Raw genomic sequence first — 20,526 nt, 5'->3', positions numbered from 1 at the left:
AAGAATGAGTTGTTAAAATACAGGATAGACTGCCTTATGAAACTGGGACACTTGTGATTGATGAAGAGACAAATCTTGCTCTGAAAAGGCAGATTAGGTAGCTTCCAAGGATGTTTCCAACTCAAGATTTCATGTTGTTGCAAAACTACTCTGAAACTGTAAACTTCAGAAAGATGGCTCTTTTCTTTTTGGAACTTATTTCTGGCCTTCGGTTATGAGTCCATTGCCTTGAAATATTTCTAATGTGCATCAGAGTCATAGCTCAGTAAAAATCTGTGTTTTAAGCTCCATTTCAGTATTTATCCTGACTACTATCTTACTTCAACCAGAATAATGTAAGAGCCTTTTATTTGTTGGTGTGTAAGTGTATAGACGCAAATAGCCCAAAGAGCCATTAAGATGGTCCACTGTTAATATAAGAATACAGGTTATTTCTTTTCTTTCTAATACTTTTTGTCACTTAAAACCTCACATGATATGAGTTAACATTGCTTTTATGCCTCATACTGAATGTCTATTTTATATAGTTTTTCTTCCTTACTTGTGTCTACTTTGGTTGTGTCTCTTCACAACATCTGTTACCCTTTAAAAAATCTGCCTTTTGATGCTTCTCAGAGTCTATTTATACCACAGTAATTGTTACCTTAGGCTTATTTCCCCAATTAGATCCATCCATCCATCCATCCATCCATCCAGTTTATTTTTTCAACAGACATTTTACTGAACATGTACTATGTGTAGGATGTTATTCCAGGTGCTGAAGATACAGAGATAGTAAGAAATATTACCCGCTCTGGAGAAGGTCACAGGGTAAGAAATACACATGTCATCAACCAAATAGGAGATGTAGATAGTGCTAAATTAAGGGTTTGCCTGAGATGTTACGGGGGCCTTCAGGGGAGCACCTCACCGTCAGGGTAGGGCAGGCTAGTGGTGAAGCTCAGAGAAGTCTTCCCAGAGCGGGTGGGAGGCCCCTGAACTTCATTTGGAGGGAGAGGTGACACCGCCACATGGCAATGGGGAGCAGAAGCCCCTGGGAGAGGGTGCGGGAGCTTCTGGCGCTTGTTCCACACGAGCTCCAAGCGCTGGTTCCGGGCTGTGTGCAAAGTCTACGCCTCTTGATTTGAAGGGATCTGAAAATAATTTAGGAACTGCAGCTTCACAATTCTCTAAAAGTCACACCTGGATGTCTGAAAGAGAAGCGAAAGGATGAGAATCAGGCAAGTTCTGTGGCTGTTTTGGTGGGGAAATAACTGAAATGTTTGGCCAGCAAGAAGAGCAGGCTCTCTCCGAGATTTCATTTGTTTAAAGCCACCCGTTCCGCACGTTGGCAGGATCCTGGAGAGGTGGAATGAGAAGTCAGAGCAGAGATGAGACGTGGGCTCTCCTGACGTCCGCTGCCTGCGCTTCCTTCTGGAAGCTTCCAGAAGGAGGGCTCTTCACCATGTGGATTTCCGCTAATGCCTCTCACCCTTTAGAGTCCGACTTGTTCTTTGTTGGAGGCCACTTCCTTTCTCTTCATTAGTTTCATTCACACTATTCTAACCACTGAAAAAAATAGCGAGAGTAATGTTTTGTCCTTTGTTTAATGATTCAGAGCTGTCGGGGTGATGCACTCTCTTTAGATCCTTTGTTTGCACAGAGAAGCACCTCTGAAATAAGGGATGATTTGGGTCCTGGTGGAGAAATAAGAAAAACGGTCAAATCACCTCTCAGAAAAAAACCAAGGGAGATTTTATCTAACTTGCCACTATTCAAAAGAGAAAGACTAAATTTAAATGTTACAAGGACCGTTTAAAAGTGTGGCAACTAATTATCCTTTGTATGTATCCAATTTTTTGTGTGCTTTACTGGTAGGTAGAAATAGGTGCCGTAGTATCATTTTGGAAAAAAAAATCCATGTATGAAAGGCCCAGTTTAGCTTTTCCTTGCTTGGAGTGAGGTTTTCGTTACTCTGTCACTGAGTTGGCCTTTCTCCGTGTGTGCGGGAGTGAACAGGAATCAATCCCCTCTGGTCATGAGCAGATTGGGAGGTTTGTACTCTTGTCTTTCTGCCTCTTTAGAGCTGCTAAGGAGCCACCAGAGAGGAGAGGGCAGGGCTGGTGAAGAATCTAGGTGGAAAGCTCACGAATACCATAGGGAAGGGAGGAACTTATTCTAGGTAAAGTGCAGTCCCATGCTCATAATAATTAAAAACCTACAGCCTTAGAGGTTTTGTTGTTTTGTGTTGTTTTCTTAAACAAAGACATAACCCTATTTACAGCATAGCTTGAGCACAAACATTCTTTTTGAATTATCTTTTCACAGAACCATAAAATTAACTTTCTGCTAATACACTAGCCTTGATAAGATGCTAAGGCATTATAATGATGCCCTTAACACTGATACATATATAGATATAGATACACAGACAGATGGATATCTATACCTATGTTGGCTTAAGGCTTTATCATAGTGGTAGAATGGGTCAAAATTGGGCCTGAAACTAGTAGTAAGCAAAGTTAAGAATGTTCTGTAGCTTAACCTAAACTGGACCTTTGGTAGAACTTTAATCTGGCTTTTGTAACTCATTTTAAAGTAAAGAAAGTTAATAAGGGCTATGTGAATTCTGTCTCGAGGACAGAGTGAGAGGCAATCCTCTGAAGATCTTATTGCCATTGTTTTTAAGAACATGATTAAAGGCAGTGAGATCAGCCACATGCTAAACGGTGATAAATTTAGAGACAAAAATCTAATTATAATAGTAGTTCATTAATGTTAAAAAAATCCTACTTTCTGGAAGCAATAATATTTAACTGAGTTCCTCTGATGTTTGGGGCACCCAATGAAGCCTTGGTCCCCTCCCTCCAGGACTGTTCCCGTGGTGGTCAGAGGTCAGTGGTGGATGACAGAAGGTGTCTGTCCTGAAGGAGTGGACACCCCAGCAGAGAAGGAATCTGGGGGCTGGAGGGAGTGAAGGCTGTGAGGGCCTGGGCGGGGGCAAAAAGTCATGTACTTTAATTGAACATTTAGTACCAGTTAAGTAGGGTTCCTACACATGAAGCGTTACCTGATCAGCTCGATGTAAATTTGTTTGGTTCCTGCTGAAATAGACAGTACCCTCAGGTGGAAATGAAAACAAGTCTCCCTGACGCTGGTCTGTGTTGCTGAGTGTTTCTGTGGCAGGTGCATGTGTGTGCCTCTCTGTTCCCTCAAAGTCAGTGGTCAAAGCTGGTTGAATACCAACATCGAAGAATACATGGTATAGTGTTGTTTAGAGAGGGATCTGTTTGATTCTGTAACGTGTAAAGCTAATATGTCTTCCAAGAAGGATTCTGGCTTGGAGGATTGTAAAGGAACATTAGGAAAACTAGAATTACAGAAAGCTGGGAACTACTTTGCGGAGTTTTCTTCACACAGTGGCCTTGAATTAGTGTGTAAAGAATAGTTTTTATTAAGATGAAATCAGTTTTTCCCTTTTGGACTATTTTAAAATCACCATTTGAATGGATGCCAATTCGTAGCCTGCAGGAGTGCCTGCATCTTGTTCCTGCCCTAGGGAGAGTGCGTCACCAGGTGAGAGGTGGCCTCCGAAGAAGCAGGCACGGCTTAGACTGGAAAGGGTGGGCCAAGTGGAAAGGTTGTGTGATGGAATAGAACCTCCTTTTGCACAATGAGTAGCAGGACCAGGTATGGAGCATGTGAAGAACTCAAAAAGGTCCAGTAAGGACTTTATTGTGACAGCAACAAGATGTCAGTAAAATGAATTAGATAAGAGTGACATGTTTAGATCAGATTCAGAAAGGCTACTGTGGCCTGCAGCGTGAGAAGAGATTGGTTGGGGAGTGAGCACTCCAGCAGGCAGGGAGAGCTGGAGACTGTCGCGGTTATCCAGGGAGACGCTGACAGTGGCCTGAGCTAGCTAGCGAGGGTGGAGAGAAGTGAAGGGATTCCAGAGGGAGGGAGAGTTTGATGGGACTTGGACCCATCAGTCAGGGGCTGAGTGGGTGGTTGTTCAGAGTTCTGACTGGGTGAAGGTGCTGTAGTTCACCAAGTCAGAGAACAGAGGCAAGGAGCAGAAGTGAGGTTGGTGTGCATAAGAAGGAAATAAATTCAGATCTTGAAATCTGGAGTACTGAATTGCAGAAACGAAGTGGCGTAGAATAGGAGGAGAATGAAAACAAAAAAGGCTGATATGGGACACAAAATTAACTTGAATGAAGAAAAAAATCACAACACTTAAATTGAACACTTAGTTCTAGTTAACTTGGGTCTCTACATGCCTTACATGATTAGTGAAGTGTAAATTTGCTTGATTTCTGCTAAAATAGTACCCTCAAGTGGCAACTAAAACAACAGCAAACCACACATCTCTCAAATGCTGGTCTATACATCAAATATTATAGATTTACAAGCGGGGAGACCTGAGGACAGGCCCCGGATTGACTGTCTTCAGGGGTTATTTGTGAACTATAACTGATTCCAACTCTTAACAATACTTAAAGATGTGTTAGTGAGGATAAAGTTAAGTGATTTGGTCATACCACTGTTTCAAAAGAAAATTTGAAATTCAATAAGTAAGAAGTTATCACAATTTTCTTTTGAAATAGTGCTGTGACCAAATCATTTAACTTTATTCTGACCAATCTGTGTAAAATAGTATTGTCCCCTCCAGCCTCTTCCCAGCTTACTTTTCTCCATAGCAGTTATCACCCGCTGATATGCTAAGTATTTACTTGTTTGTTTTTCTTCTGTTCTCTCTCTTCCCCTTACTCATCTAGGATGTTATCTCTACCAGGAAAAGACTTTGTTTTGCTTACTACTATATCCCCAGCGTCTAGCTTAGTTCCCGGCAGATATATGCCTTTAGTAAGTATTTGTTGAATAACTGTTTTTGAGTAAATAAAATGAATGTCAATTTGGAAATTCAGCACTATCAGGTCATATAATAATAGACTATCTTAATAAAGAAAATAGACCGAAAAAGTTCTTAAACTACAGAGAAATTTCTGTAACCTACTTTGAATGCACTATAGCTAATTTCACACATATATATGAAATACACGAATATGTATATACAGTATAATGTACTTATGAATGCGACATAGCTAACTGGCCTTTAAATATAATCATATTTAAACTTTTCCATCTTGGCCACTTTTCTTACCAACGTTTAATCAAAACGTGTATTTTACATATTCAAGCTCCACCAGATGAGCTTTTGAAAACCAGTGCATTTGACTCAATAGAAATGTACTTAATTTTAAACGATACTGTTTTTGAATTAACTCGACTTCACCTTAAGGGAAATTTTGTAAATATTTGCAAATTAAAACTGTGAAGCCTCAGATGCTCTCTGAATAAATGAGGCGGTGATATTTCAACAGTATTTTTACAACGCTGAAATAATCTGTAGAACTGTTTTCTTTTTTCTTTTTCTTTTTCCTTTAGTGTAGGAGCACTCCAGCCCGAGTTTCTGGAAGATCAATACCAGATTCCAGAGGTTAGAAGGTTAGATCAGTGTTCTTTCCCGCCCTGTTGATAGCAGGGTAACTTTAATGTTCTGCGTTTCCAGAGTCTCTGTTTACACAGTCTCAGAACCCTGAGTCTTGTGTGTGTGTTGAAGATCACTCTTTCATCGGAGTGCACCCCCGGCCCCCCAGGACTGACAGGTCTCCCAAAGCCTCCACGCTCGCGTGTGAGCTGTGAGCGTTACATCCATCCCTGTTTCTGAGGATGGCATCTACGTTTGGCGACGATCCTCTTGCTAAAGTTCACAAAGCACTTAAAAGTCAGGCGTCGCCGCCTAACCCAGGCCGCGATGCCCTTCCCGGGGCCCTCGGTGCACGCCCCCCGCTGACCACCTGGGAGCACCGGCGCGCACAGCCCACCGCACACTCCTCGCGAGCAGAGCCAGACGGCGGCGGCGGCGGCGAGACCCGGCCCCCGGGGCAGAGCGCCGCTACCCCAACCTGCTAGCTGTCTGACGCCCGGTCTCCCACGCCTCCACCCCTCCCCTCCCCTCCCCTCCCCTCCCCGGCCTTCCCTGCCGGTCCATCCCCGCGCCCGCCGCCGCCTCCCTGGGAAGCTTGTCCCTCGCCACCCGCCGTAGCCCGGCGCTGGCCGGTCGCCGTCTCCAAGATGGCCGCGGCGCGAGCGGCTCCTGCGGCGGGCTAGAGGCGGAGGCGGAGCCGAGTCACTCCTGCACTCCGGGGCTCCGGTCCCCCGCGCCAGGCTGCAGCTTACTGGCCGCCGCGGCCATGCGGGGCTCCGTGCACGGATGAGAGAAGCCGCCGCCGCCGCCGAGCTGGTCCCGCCGCCCGCCTTCGCCGTCACTCCCGCCGCCGCCATGGAGGAGCCGCCGCCGCCGCCGCCGCCGCCGGCGGAACCCGAACCCGAGCCGGAGCGCTGCCGGGCGGCGAGGTGAGTGGGGCTGCCGCGGCGGGCCCGGCGCAGAAAGCGGGTCTCGTCCTGGCCCGAGCTCGGTCGGGGGTCCGAGGGGGCGTGGGGGCCTCTGCTTCCCGCCAGGTGGTGCGGGAGCATCCAGGCTGCCGGGCCGGAGGGGCGGGGTGCAGCCCTGGACGGAGGGCACGGCGGCCGGGTCGGCCCAGGGACCCCTGCCGGGGCGCCGCGGGTCCGACCGAGCTCTCAGCTCGCAGGCCCTCCCTGCAGCTTCGCCGCGCGCCGGGAATGCGGTGGGGCGGGAGCGTAGCGGGGCGCCCCTGGTCCTGCAGGGACTGGCACCCCCCTCCTCCTCCTCCCCCTCCCCCTCCCCCTCCAAGGCTTCCGAACCGGCGCCGCGCTGAAACTACGCCCCTCGTTACTAAGCGAAAATGCTACCTCCCCTTCGCCCCCGCTCAAGTAAAGAGGTAGACGCTCGAGAAGCAGATGCACACTGGCTGTTTCCCCTTCGTTCTCCTCCTGCCCTCCGGTTGTCTCACCCTGAGTGTGCCTGCTGGCTCTCCTGTGAGAAACTGCATTTAGGCTGTGCAGACAGGTTGGTTTCTCTTTCTGAGGGCCCTTTACCGGCCGTGAGTAGTAGCGCTGTGCCGATTGCTGCTCACACGTGCACATCAAGTGAAGGATTGATTTGTCCAAAACTTTGCTCCCACAGGAAGCTCTAATATGGAACTTTGGTACCCAAAGCATTCGTTGCATTCTGTTCCCTAGGGGCTCTATTGATGAATTCTTATGTCGTTTTTCTGATCGGGAGATGAAATTCGCCATAACTAAGAATTTCCCTCTTGTATGCCTCCGTTTGTAAGTTCCAATGCCCTCTTACCCCTGTCTTCTGCATCCCAGTGTAAACTTGCACATTGCTGCCCCCTGTCCCCTGTAAGGAAAATACTTCCACGTCTCCTCTTGCATCTTGCTGTCTTGCTCTGTAGTTGCAGGAATCAGGGAGTCAAGTGTCCTCTTTCTTTTTCCTCCTTAAAGAAATTTTAAACAAAGTCTGCAGCTGCAGTAAGAACTGAATACGGGAACCACATTCGTGCTTGTTATGACCCAGTCGGCCCGAACAGATGTGTTTTGTTTTTACAGGCTGTGAAGAAAGTCGTTCTTCATTTTCCTTAACTCTGAGGTACTTCGAGATACTCTTGTGGACTTTTAGGGAACAGCTTCTCTAAATAATGGTACATGGTGTAATGAGAATTCATTTTGGTCCTTTGGAATACATCTAACATTTTTAGAACTTTTGTCAGAAAGTTTATTATATAAATTTGATAGTAGATTCATACTTTGAGTATTTTGACTCCTTTACATTTTTCTTTAAAAATAATAATAGTGAACACTTACTAATCGTTTAAAATGTGCCATTTCCTTTGCTTCTATTAACCCATTTAATCTTGACCAACAGCCTTATGAGGAACATACTATTACTGTGTCTTTTTAAGATGAGGAAACTGAGGCACAGAGTTAAGTGTTTTGTCCAAGGTTTCACGTGCTGAACTCAGGTCTGGCTGCACATTCCCTGCCTTTAACCACCATGAAGAAGAGAGTTGATTTCATTATACAAACGAGCAGATCAGAAGTTATATTCTGTATAACTATACTCTGGGAAAAAATGGATGTGAACATTCTTAGGTAAAAGGAACAGAGAATTGCAAATGTGCTGTAAAAAATGACTGTTTCTCTAATGATAAAAAGAAACCTTGAGTCTTCAGCCAGGTTTCTGTCTTTGTTATAGTAGAAATAGGTCAGGATAATCGGCTTCATCCAACTTTAAGTGAACAACAGTGTACAGAACAAGAAGATCTTAGAAATATTTTTCTTAGCAACATTGCAGTTAATCTTACAATAGCAAATCTGTAAAACATTACTTGACAAAGCTGTTATTTTCTCTTTTATATGCCCTCATTATCACCACCACCTTTTTAATACACAGAGCTGACCTCTGACCAACTTACTGTAGATCATTAGTAAAAGATGCTTCCGGGGTTCTGCAGTTGTTTATTTTAATTTCTTTTACTTATGTTTTTAACCATTTTAAAGAAGTTCAACATGCATTTTCAAATAATGCTAGATGCCACCTTTACTGCATAGGAGACCAGGAATGGGACTTGTGCTACTAGTTAACTGGTTTGGGACAGACCAGAATAAAGCTCCATCTGCCATCTTTGCTCACGCACTTCATGTCGATGTGTCATTGATTAGGAAGGCTGATCTGATGCACAGGTCTTTTGTGGAAAGCAGGCCCGCACACGTTGCCCAGTGCAGCAGCGTGGCAGGTGCCAGCCCAGTACATCTGCTCAGTGCGTGCTGACGTGAGAGTTACGTAATGACCGGGGAACACAAAACAGGTTGAGAAGCGATAGTGCTCTTACGGTTTTACTGCCTGTTGTCAGTGGTGGATACTTCTTGTCCTTGTTTTTGATAAATAATTCATGATAAGGATAGCAGTTGTTATTGTTAGTGATTAAACTTAGAAATAAGCATGCCTTATAATTTCTTTTTTAAGCTTCTGGGTCAGTTGTAGGAGGATCCTGAGATTACAAGGAGAGCTTTTAAAACTAATTTGGAACAATTTCCTTTTGTGATTTCTTGAATCTGCACTTAAAAAAAACACAGATCTTGGCTATTAAGGCTGATACGAGACGGCTCCTATCCCCTGTCAGCATTCATAAAAATGTTAATGTTAGGGCTTCCCTGGTGGCGCAGTGGTTGAGAGTCCACCTGCCGATGAAGGGGACATGGGTTCGTGCCCCGGTCTGGGAAGATCCCACATGTCGTGGAGCGGCTGGGCCCGTGAGCCATGGCCGCTGAGCCTGCGCGTCCAGAGCCTGTGCTCCGCAGTGGGAGAGGCCACAACAGTGAGAGGCCCATGTACCGCAAAAAAAAAAAAAGAAAGTTTATGTTAAAAATAGCCTCCTTGGGCTTCCCTGGTGGCGCAGTGGTTAAGAATCCGCCTGCCAAATGCAGGGGACACAGGTTCAAGCCCTGGTCCGGGAAGGTCCCACATGCCGCGGAGCAACTAAACCCGTGCGCCACAACTACTGAGCCTGCGTGCTGCAACTACTGAAGCCTGCATGCCTAGAGCCTGTGCTCCGCAATAAGAGAAGCCACCGCAATGAGAAGCCCGCGCACCGCAACCAAGAGTAGCCCCTGCTCGCCGCAAGTAGAGAAAGACCACGTGCAGCAACGAAAGCCCAGTGCAGCCAAAAATAAATTTAAAAAAAATTTATTTAAAAAAATAGCCTCCTTGTTCTCATTTATTGACCCGTGTAAAGTACTTGTTACATGAAATAACTTTTTTTAACCAGTGACTTTATTTACTTTTTATAATATGGTTCTTATAAGTTCATTTGAAAAAATGGGTTTCACTACTAAAAAAGTACTTCAATGTTCTGTTCCTCCTGGGCGATTTGATCTCTCCCTCTCCTTGAACGTCCCCTTGGAGCCTGCTTGTTTCAGTCTTGCCGTGGGATTTCACTTATTTATTCTCCTTAGCGAAACCCACCTTATGGTGCAGCTTCAGGCTCTCCAGCAGCATCAGTGATGGGCGTGGCCTGAGACCCTTACTAGGGGAGATACCCTGGGCAGAGGTGGCTTTAGGCAGAGAAGCAGTGGCCACACAGCAGTAACAAAGGGCTCCAGTGATAGCAGAAGCTCCTTCATATTCTGAAATGGGGACAGCTCGTCTTTCAAGAAGGACTTTGTGGTGCCCTTTAATTGTCATATTGTTAGAAGTTGCTTCTACTTCTTTCACTTGCGTTCTCTTAATGTCTTGTAAATCTTGTTCTGAGCCCTACCGAAGTAAGGGGATATAAAGTCTTGATTGTTTACGGGATACATTGCCTTAATAACTTCCTGTTACTTAATAATTCCTCATTCTTCAGTGATTATCATTTTTACTCATAGCATGCTGTTGTTTTAGCCTTCTCATTTGACCAGGTGGTATGTATTGTTTATAAAGACACTTTGATGCCTCCAGTCAGTAGGCCATTGGAAATAATTTCTTTAAAGAGAAAATGGGGGAAATGTTGGAAAAAGAGCTTGGCCAGTGACTGCTGTGGGTCTTTATAAGCTGGCATTCCCTGGGCAGCATAAGGTAAGCAAGGTTCAGTTACTGTGCTTCAGCTCCTACTTGGCTTTGTCTGTACCTGGTGGGTCAGTGTATTCTCTTGCCTGTAGAAAGCCAAAGTATAATTAAGAGCTTGATTGGTAAGTGTGACGTCAGCCAGGGAAATCAGCTGAATGGTCTTAGTGACTAATGTCAACAGACCAGGTTGGTTTGCATCCCTAACAGGCGCAGCCCCTGCTTCTGGGATGAGAGGCAGGTAACAAGAGTCTTACTCTTAGGTTTTCGTTTCCCTAGACTTCACACGGGCTGTTGGGTTTTTTTTCCCCCACTGGTCACTAACTTCCCTCAATTTGTTAGGTTATAGTGTGTTTGTTTTTAATCTTCAGTCTTACTTTAATTAGATTATGACAAACCTTGTTTTTCCTGCTTTACTTTGAGGTATATTGTATCCTTGTCCCTTAAAGCCATCTGTTTAAAAAACCCTCAGTGGTAGATTTTTACTAATGGTAAGTCTCAGAGGATCACCTAACTGTCTTCACCCTCCTCATAATCCACTCCTCTGACCCTGCCCCCGACAAAGAATCCTTTGGCGTAGTTTCTGAAAAAGGTGTGGCAAAGATGTCAGTGGTTGGTCTTTCATAAAATGCTTTTTGACTCTTGTGAGTATTGTGTTCAAAAAAGATCATGATGGTATGTGGTTTTTCTGGATTTGTCATAAAATTAAATTTATTATTTTTTTAAAATAAATATATTTATTTTTGGCTGCGTTGGGTCTTCGTTGCTGCGCGCAGTCTTCCTCTAGTTGCAGCGAGCGCGGGCTACTCTTCCTCGTGGTGCACGGGCTTCTCATTGCGGTGGCTTCTCTTGTGGCAGAGCACAGGCTCTAGGTGCGCAGAGTTCAGTAGTTGTGGCCTGCGGGCTCAGTAGTTGTGGCTCGCGGGCTCTGGAGTGCAGGCTCAGTAGTTGTGGCGCATGGGCTTAGTTGCTCCGTGGCATGTGGGATCTTTCCAAACCAGAGATCGAACCCGTGTCCCCTGCATTGGCAGGTGGATTCTTAACCACTGCGCCACCAGGGAAGTCCATAAAATTAAATTAAAAAAATTTAGATCTACATGAGAATTCTGTGCAGCTATTAAAAACCATGTTTTTAAGGAATATTCAGTGACATGGTCAAATGCTCATGATATAATTCCTTCTAGATAAGTCTTCATACAAGTGGGACCTGAGTATCTACTTTTAAAGAGATTCTTAGGTACTTCAGATTTATACATACCCACCACTGTGTTCAATGAGAAAAGCAGATTTTACAACAACATGTGCAGAAGATGGTAGCCAATACTTGAGGTGGCTGCTCAGCTTGTATAGATCTCTCCACCAGCTGTGACTGTCCCGCCCCCTCACCCAACCCCCTCTCTCGATTCTAGCTCCATGGTACAGATTGGAGCTGCCCTCGGCTTACGCACTCCTGGCTATAGGGATGGGCGCTTGATGCAAGCCAGGCCATTCGGGTTCTTTCCTAGGATTTTTCAAATTGGAGCTGGGGGACAGAAAAGCTCTTTTTAGTAACTGAAATGTTTACTGTGGAGTCCTGAGCCTAGAGCCTGCTCCCTGAACTGTAGTCACCATCTCACAGAGAACTAGTTTGGTTTCAGACAGTGACGTTGAACCCCAGAGAAAAGAAGAGACCAAAAGAAGTCTTTGGCTATTGTCCTTTTATGCTACATTCACCCCCATTTTTCTCTTGATTCGATATGTGAATTGATAAATTCTTTATTTCTGCATAAACTATTAATAATTTGAGTTGGGCTTCTTAAAATCCTTATACTTAGTATGAACCCATTAAAAAAAGTATATATGTGTCTAGAAAAAAGGTTGAAAGGGATACATCCTACTTTTTTCCTAGATTTTTTTATAATGAACGTTACATGTTTTTATTTTACAATAAAAAGCTAGAGAGCCCAAATTCCTGTACATTTATAATTTTAAGTCTCTTTGCTTTGCATTGTTCCTAAAATTGATAAGATTCTATATGTTATATAAAGAGACTATTGTTGCCAAATTTTAAATTAATTAAAATTTTCCTTTTTAAAATTTTCCTTTTAAAAATTTTAGTATATGTGCACTATCTGAGCTGAAAACCATTTGGTTTTCTTTAATTATTTAGTTCTTCCTGGATAACAGAGTTTGTAGTTGAGATACAAGCAACATCAGCAGTAACAAACAAAGGGCTTGCTCTATGGTGGCCTTTATAGTCATAGAATTATTACTTCGATCTATAACTATATTCTCAACATGTATGTTATGTTAAAATACTTTACCCTTTTTAAGAGGCATGGTTGAAACCATTGTATTTTAAAAGGAACATTATTTCTCTGGAAAGTAGGTGTGGTAAGTACAGTCTTATATCTCCCACAGACCTCACACTCACGTATGGAGTGCAAGTTGCCTTTAGATATTTATTCACTAATGGCATAGGCAAAATGAAAACTTGTTTTTGACCTGTAAGAACACTCATTTGTCGTATTTTGCAGACATCAGTAGAAGTATTAGTGTCATGGATCATATGGATGCCAAATGTTTATAAAGTAGCAGGGAAAGATATTAAGAATATATTAGGCATTCTTTCAAAAGCGTTTCATAAGAGGATTTCATTTCAGCATAATTTCAGAAGAAGTAAGCCTTCTGTGGAAAAAAGTAGATGCTAAGCTTTAAAGCTGATCAGATTTGATGTTTTCAGTGGAGCTTTTTTTTTTTTTTTCTTTTTGCATGTGAGCAGGCTATTTGAGGATACTGCTGAACTGTAGAATGTTCTCAACAGGGCTTATTAGAGGACAACTAGTTTGGAGATATAAAATTAATAGAAATTGTCAACCTTTTTAGTCTTTCAGTGGAAATAGTTTGGAAGAAAATTTAATACATGCATTAATTTTATTGTACCATTAAAATTCTGAAGTCTTTTTGTGTAGGAACATAAAAATATAGGTATAAGTTGGTTTTCTCACAAAATTTTTTTTAATTAATTAATTAATTTATTTATTGGCTGTGTTGGGTCTTTGTTGCTGTGCACGGGCTTTCTGTAGTTGCAGCGAGCAGCGGCTACTTTTCATTGTGGTGTGTGGGCTTCTCATTGCGGTGGCTTCTCTTGTTGTGGAGCAAAGGTGCTAGGTGTGTGGGCTTCAGTACTTGTGGCGTACGGGCTCAGTAGTTGTGGCTCGCGGGCTCTAGAGTGCAGGCTCAGTAGTTGTGGCGCACAGGCTTAGTTGCTCCGTGGCATGTGGGATCTTCCTGGACCAGGGCATCTGAGCCATGCCCTTCATTTCAGAGGTGAGAAAAGCAGCCTACAGAGGCTGTAGCTTCCCCAGGGTCACAGCCTAGGACCCAGGTCTCCAGGCTCTCGCCTCCTGTTCGTTCTGTCACTCTGTGCTCCCGTTAGTGTCCAGAGCTAAAGGTGCTCTTCAGCTCAGGCCCACACACCAAACATGGATGGAATACTAGGCTTTCTGGATTAATTGGACTTTATAGGGTGGAGAAGTGATAAAGATTCGTTTTCAGAAAAAGAAAAAAAAATGCAAAAAGAACACCCAACCCTGAAATCTCCCTCAAACTCATTGTTCACACCTTTTTTCCCATGAAACTTTATTTCAAGTTCACAGAATAAAGAGGTGCCAGCGCTCAAACCTTTTTAGAGATCTCGTTATTTTTTTCTGTGCTCAGTCTTTAGGTCAGTCAGGCAGTGAGATTGTAATTTGTGTCCCAGGGTGGTGATGTTGAAACTCTGGCTGTGATTGTGACCTATGGTAGGAAATATGTTTTACAACAGTATGTGGATGCTGTATAACAGAAACAAAAATGTATGAAACAGTGTTTGACCTTGTAATATATGATATATGCTGATAATTCTTGTTTTGTGCTCTTCTACTAAAAAAGTTGTTCATCATGACTCATTAAATTGATTTTATTATTCACAAATGGGTTGTGACCCTCATTTTGAAAAACACGGCTCTACCAAAATTTTTAAAAGGTGCTATTGCAAATACTTTGTCCTTTGTCCCTTGAGATTGAATCAGGAGAACAAGCATTGTGCTTATCCACTAAATGATCAAAAGGCATTTTGAAGAAGCTAGGCACGATTTGGATCCTACTGTTTTTTCTTTGAAAACAGCATTATTCCCCAAAGGCAAGAATAAGAATGCATCTTATCCTTGTGTCTCAAGGTTGTTCTCTTGGTTGCTTATCCTTAAACACAAGGGTTGTAAAGATGAGTTTAAAATTTGGTATTAATTTTACAGTAAAATTTGTGTTGGAATATATGAGTACATTAGATAATTTGTTCATTTTTCTCTGAAACACTAATATGTATTTTAATTTTTTTTCCAGTAGAGCAGTCCTCAAGAAAAGAAAAAAAAGGAACTCATTCTCTCCTGCTCTGTGTGTGTGTGTGTGTTAGGGTACAGCAGTTTTCACTGCAGTGAAGTATATTTTTATTTTTAAAAATTTTTATTTATTTATTTTTTGGCTGTATTGGGTCTTCATTGCTGCACGCGGGCTTTCTCTAGTTGCGTCGAGCGGGGGCTACTCTTCGTTGCAGTGTGCGGGCTTCTCATTGCGGTGGCTTCTCGTTGTGGAGCATGGGCTGTAGGCGCGCGGGCTTCAGTAGTTGTGGCTCACGGGCTCTAGAGCGCAGGCTCAGTAGTTGTGGCGCACGGGCTTAGTTGCTCCGCGGCATGTGGGATCTTCACGGACCAGGGCTGGAACCCGTGTCCCCTGCATCGGCAGGCGGACTCTCAACCATTGCGCCACCAGGGAAGCCCCCCAAGTATATTTTTAAGAAAAGGATGACCTGGGGTGTTATATTTTGCTCTCCTTCTTTGCCTTGTTAATTCTTCCTCCTCCTCCTGGTCTTCTTTTAAGCACTGCTTACTTCAGGGTCAGCCTTCCCTTGACCTCATACCCCTTCACTATAAGTTAGATTAAGTCCTTCTGTTCTGAGTCTTCCTAGTTCCGGTGGTTTTCCACCATGTTCTAGCCTCTACCATTTGTAATTATCTACTTGAGTGAACGTTTATTTATTGTCTCTTGGCCTCAATAGCCATCAGACTCCAGGAGGGCAGGGACGTGGTTGTTTGGCTCCCTTTTAGGTCTCAGTTCCTGGAACAGTGTCTAATGATTGGTAGGCTCTCCACAGGTACTTGTTGGATGGAGGAGGCAGTGGATATATTGGAGGGCACAGAGGTGTTGGTACTAGACAGACAGGCTTTGAATCTTACCTTTTAATTAGTAGCCTCTGATTTGGGGAAAGTTACTTAACTTCGCTCAGAGTCAGTTTGCTTATTTGAAAATCAAATAATAATAGCACCTCCTTTGTAGGTTGTTACTAAATTAAATGAGATAATGGCCTTTTATATAAAGTGCTCAGTAATTGTTAGCTCTTTATTAATTTCTTTTCTTTTTATTTTTTCATTTAAAGTGAAAAGGGAGGAAGTCCATCGTAATTAATTTTCATAAAAAGCCATCAAGTATGTTTTGAGGCTAGGTACATTTTAAAATAGCTGCAGTAATCTTTATTCAAGAAACATTTGTTTTTTCTATGTCTGTTGAAGTCATAGGAGAAAGAGGATTTGGGCACCTGGCTTTTCCAAATTCCCTCTTTTGCTTCAACTGTGATTATTTTGCATATTCCTAAAGGTGTTTGGAATTTTGGCGCAAGGGTCATAAATCATGCCGCTAAAATCAGAAGTGTTAACACTACAGGTTGAATGACTCCTTTAGGTCATTAGGCACAACTCAGTCTTTTTCTCTGGAACTTCTTTTTAGTTGTTTGTTTAACTTGACATGTCTTTACAACTTAGATTACTACGGTTTTCATTTTTTTAAATGTTGTGTATTATGTTTAAGAGTAATATTTTCCAAATTGATGTAGCTGTTGCCTTAGAAAAGTGAATGAAATCACTTTTCTAAATCAGTTAGAAATCTCTCTGATTATAAAAGTAACACGTGTCAATTGTAGAAAAATCTGAAAAGTATAAAGAAGAAAATAGCCAGTCATAATCCTACCATCTACAAATAGTCACCATTAACATTGTGGCATATTTCTTTCCTGGGCTTTACCTCTTTACCTCTCTCTGTGTGTGTGTGTGTGTGTGAGATTTATATATTGGTTTGGCCAAAAAGTTCGTTTGGTTTTTTCCTGTTAAGATGGTTCTAGCAGTGCTTCGTTGTCTTTAATTTCATTCCAGACAATTTTGTTGGGTTGTACTGTGACATACACCCTAACATATCAGCGTGCATTTAAAGAAAAAACTTATCAAAATTGGTGGATTTTTGTGTAGCTGTTTTAATATTGCAGGTGGAAGGAAAAAAGCCACATTTTCAGCATATTATGCTTTATTATTTCAAGAAAGGTAGGAACGCAACTGAAACCCAAAAATGATGTGTACGGTGTGTGGAGAAGGTGCTGTAACTGATTGAATGTGTCAAAAGTGGTTTGCGAAGTTTCGTGTTGGAGATTTCTCACTGGATGATGCTCCATGGTCAGGTAGACCAGTTGAAGTTGATTGGTCTCATTAATTGAGAACAATCAGTGTTATACCACAAGGGAGATAACCGAATTCTCAGAATACCTGAATCGAGCATTGAAAATCATTTGCACCAGCTTGGTTACATTAATCGCTTTGATGTTCACATAAGTTAAGTGTATTTCTGCATGCAATTCTCCACTGAAACGTAAGGAAAACCTTCCGTTTATAAAACAAATCGTGACGGGTGATGAAAAGTGGATACTGTACAATAATGTGGAATGGAAGAGATCGTGGGGCAAGCGAAATGAACCACCACCAACCACAGCAAAGGCCGGTCTTTATCCAAAGAAGGTGATGTTGTGTATATGGTGGGATTGGAAGGGAGTCCTCTATTATGAGCTCCTTCCGGAAAACCAAACGATTAATTCCAACAAGTACTGCTCCTAATTAGACCAACTGAAAGCAGCACTCGTCAAAAAGCGTCCAGAATTAGTCAAAAGAAAATGCATAATCTTCCATCAGGATAACGCAAGACTGCGTGTTTCTTTGATGACCAGGCAAAAACTTACAGCTTGGCTGGGAAGTTCTAATTCATCTGCCATTTTCACCAGACATTGCACCTTTGGATTTCCATTTATTTCTGTCTTTACAAAATTCTCTTAATGGAAAAAATTTCAATTCCCTGGAAGACTGTAAGAGGCACCTGGAACAGTTCTTGGCTCAAAAAGGTAAAAAGTTTTGGGAAGATGGAATTATGAAGTTGCCTGAAAAATGGCAGAAGGTAGCAGAACAAAAGGGTGAATATGCTGTTCAATAGAGTTCTTAGTGAAAATGAAGAATGTGTCTATTATTTTTAGTTAAAAACTGAAGGAACTTTTTGGCCAATCCAATATATAAATTACATATATTATATATATGTTTATATATATATATATATATATATATATATATATATAAATTTCCCCTCCATACATTTTATCTTTAGAAGCTACCATATCATGAGCACTTTCCCATGTTTTAAACATATTTAATGACAAACAATATTCCTCTTTATTGGAACACTGTAATTTAACTGTTTTTGAGTTACTTTGACTAGAGTTCTATAAATCCTGACTCATTCCACTGGTGTGAACTCAGAGTTGTTTAAAGAGGCCATCAGAAGCCTGTATCTGAAAGTATAATACATGGGAGAGTCCTTTTCCACAGGCCGTGAGATGGCCCTTCTTTGTTGAAGACAGGCACCCTGGACTGTAGCTGATGCTAGGTGCTTTCAGGGAAGCAGTCGAGTAAAACAAGCACCTATCTGTAGGTGCTGGAAAACTTAAAGTGGGATGTAGTGATTCTTATTACATGGTATTGGGGGTAATCTCTGTCTGCCAGTGGGAGCCTCTGTTGTGTAGCAACTGCCTGCTGACCCCCATTGAGTGTTTTCTGATGTTTCTATTCCAGGAAGCTGCTTGTGATCTTAATTAATTTAACGAGTCCTTTGTTGGACTTTTAGGGTGTTTCCATTTCTTTAGCTATTATAAGCAACAATGTTATGAACATTCTTTTTGGCTCAGTCTTTATGTATATCCGAGATATTTTATTAGAATAAAATCCTGGAAATGGAATTGCAGTGTTAAAGAGTATACCTATATATATTTTAGGTATAATCTGTTCCTCTGTAAGTACAGAATTTTACATATTGAATTATATATAATAGAGGCAACTATATAGGCAATTCACAGAATTTGATAATACAGAGATGAAAGAGAAAGAGAGGCCAATTGACCAATTAGGTGGGACCTGGTAGGTTCCCTCAGGTTTTTTGATTTTAAATTTTTGCGTAATATTTGCTGTTGTATAATGTAACACAGACATTTGTATAATATATATATGAAATGCGTAGCATGATAAATTATCTAGAAGTGAACTTGCTCTTGTAAAGATCACCTGTGTGAAGAAAGCAGCATCCTAGAGACCCCTTCTGCCCCCCGCACGGTCACTACCCTCCTCTCCTCATTGCCCTGACACTTAGTGATATTTCACATCTTTCATGCAACATGATGTTGTTTTGGGTGATAGTGGTTCTTTTACTTTTGTTACTATAAAGTACTTCATTGTGTAAATGTATCACAGGGTGTTTTTATTCACTCAGGGTTTTGGGGGGGGTTGTTTTTTTACCATTGTAATCATTTTTAAGTGTTCAGCGTAGTAGTGTTTAAGTATATTCATTCACACTGTGGCAGATCTCCAGAACTCTTCATCTTGCAAAACGGAGACTCTGTGTCCAGTAAGTAACAACTCCCCTCTCCTCTCCCCTGCCCCCCGGTCCAGGGAGCTTTCTGGGTTGGAGATCTCCTTACCCTCAGATTTAGCTAGAAATAGGGAGGCCATGAATGTCACTTAAAGTCTGTTTGTGAGCAGACCTTTCAATACATCCCTCCACAGATTTGCTGCTCCACGGTAGCTAAATTTGAAGCTCCTTTAAGCTTAAGGTCCAGGCCAGATAGACCTCATCCACACTGAACATCTCTCCCGTTCCTGAACATGGCATCTTTTTTCTCAGCTTCTTGCCTTTGAGTAGATTGGTTCCTGTGTATCAACTGCCCTTTCCTCTCTTTTCTACTGCAGTCATTTCAAATGGCACTTGTCTTCTGAATACTCTCACACTCTCCTAGGCAGATAGATAATACTTGTATTATGTGTAAGTGTAACAGAGAACATGCCCTGTCTTCAAGGAATTTATAATTTAGTTAAGGAGAAGAGGTAAGGTAAATGGAAGCTTTATAATCCATGGTCTGGTGCAGAAATGGTAAATTTACATGTCATCTACCTGTGTACCATCATTCAAATAGTATAACATGTTTTATATAATGATTACAATGAACTTGTAAAATAGATGTGCATTTTTCAGATGGAGAAAGTGAGTCTTTAAGAGATGGATTAGTTCAGGGGACTTCCCGGGCGGTCCAGTGGTTGGGACTCCTCGCTTCCACTGCAGGGGGCGCAGTTTCAATCCCTGGTATGGGAAGTAGGATCCTGCGTGCTGTGCAGTGCAGCCAAAAAAATAAATAAAGGGGAGAGAGCGGGGGGGGGAGAGAGAGAGAGAGAGAGAGAGAGAGAGAGAAGGGAGAGAGGGAGAGAGAGAAGGGAGAGAGGGAGAGAGAGAAGGGAGAGGGAGAGAGAAGGGAGAGAGAGAGAGAGAAGGGAGAGAGGGAGAGAAGGGAGAGAGAGAGAGTGAGAGAAGGGAGAGAGGGAGAGAGAGAAGGGAGAGAGAGAGAGAAGGGAGAGAGGGAGAGAGAAGGGAGAGAGGGAGAGAGAGAAGGGAGAGGGAGAGAGAGAAGGGAGAGAGAGAAGGGGGAGAGAGAGGGAGGGAGAGAGAAGGGAGAGAGAGGAGAGAGAGAGAAGGGGGAGAGAGGGAGGGAGAGGGAGAGAGAAGGGAGAGAGAGAGAAGGGGGAGAGAGAAGGGAGAGAGAGAGAAGGGGGAGAGAGAGGGAGAGAGAAGGGAGAGAGGGAGAGAGA

At 42.7% G+C, this 20,526-nt stretch overlaps 1 protein-coding gene across 4 annotated transcripts in view; it reads left to right on the top strand.

Moving 5' to 3' along the window:
- The first annotated feature begins 6,116 nt into the window (after positions 1–6,116).
- Positions 6,117–20,526, top strand: part of MAP3K4 (mitogen-activated protein kinase kinase kinase 4) — a 109,245-nt gene continuing 94,835 nt past the window's right edge. For all 4 annotated transcript variants that reach the window (XM_060115431.1, XM_060115428.1, XM_060115429.1 and 1 more), the window contains exon 1: positions 6,117–6,402. In XM_060115431.1, the coding sequence (XP_059971414.1) occupies positions 6,260–6,402 (143 nt within the window). In that variant the 5' untranslated portion in view covers positions 6,117–6,259. The remainder of the gene's footprint in view (positions 6,403–20,526) is intronic.

This window comes from Mesoplodon densirostris, chromosome 12 (assembly GCF_025265405.1).
Source record: "Mesoplodon densirostris isolate mMesDen1 chromosome 12, mMesDen1 primary haplotype, whole genome shotgun sequence".
Taxonomy (NCBI): Eukaryota; Metazoa; Chordata; class Mammalia; order Artiodactyla; family Ziphiidae; genus Mesoplodon; species Mesoplodon densirostris.
This window is presented reverse-complemented; position numbering and strand designations above follow the sequence as displayed.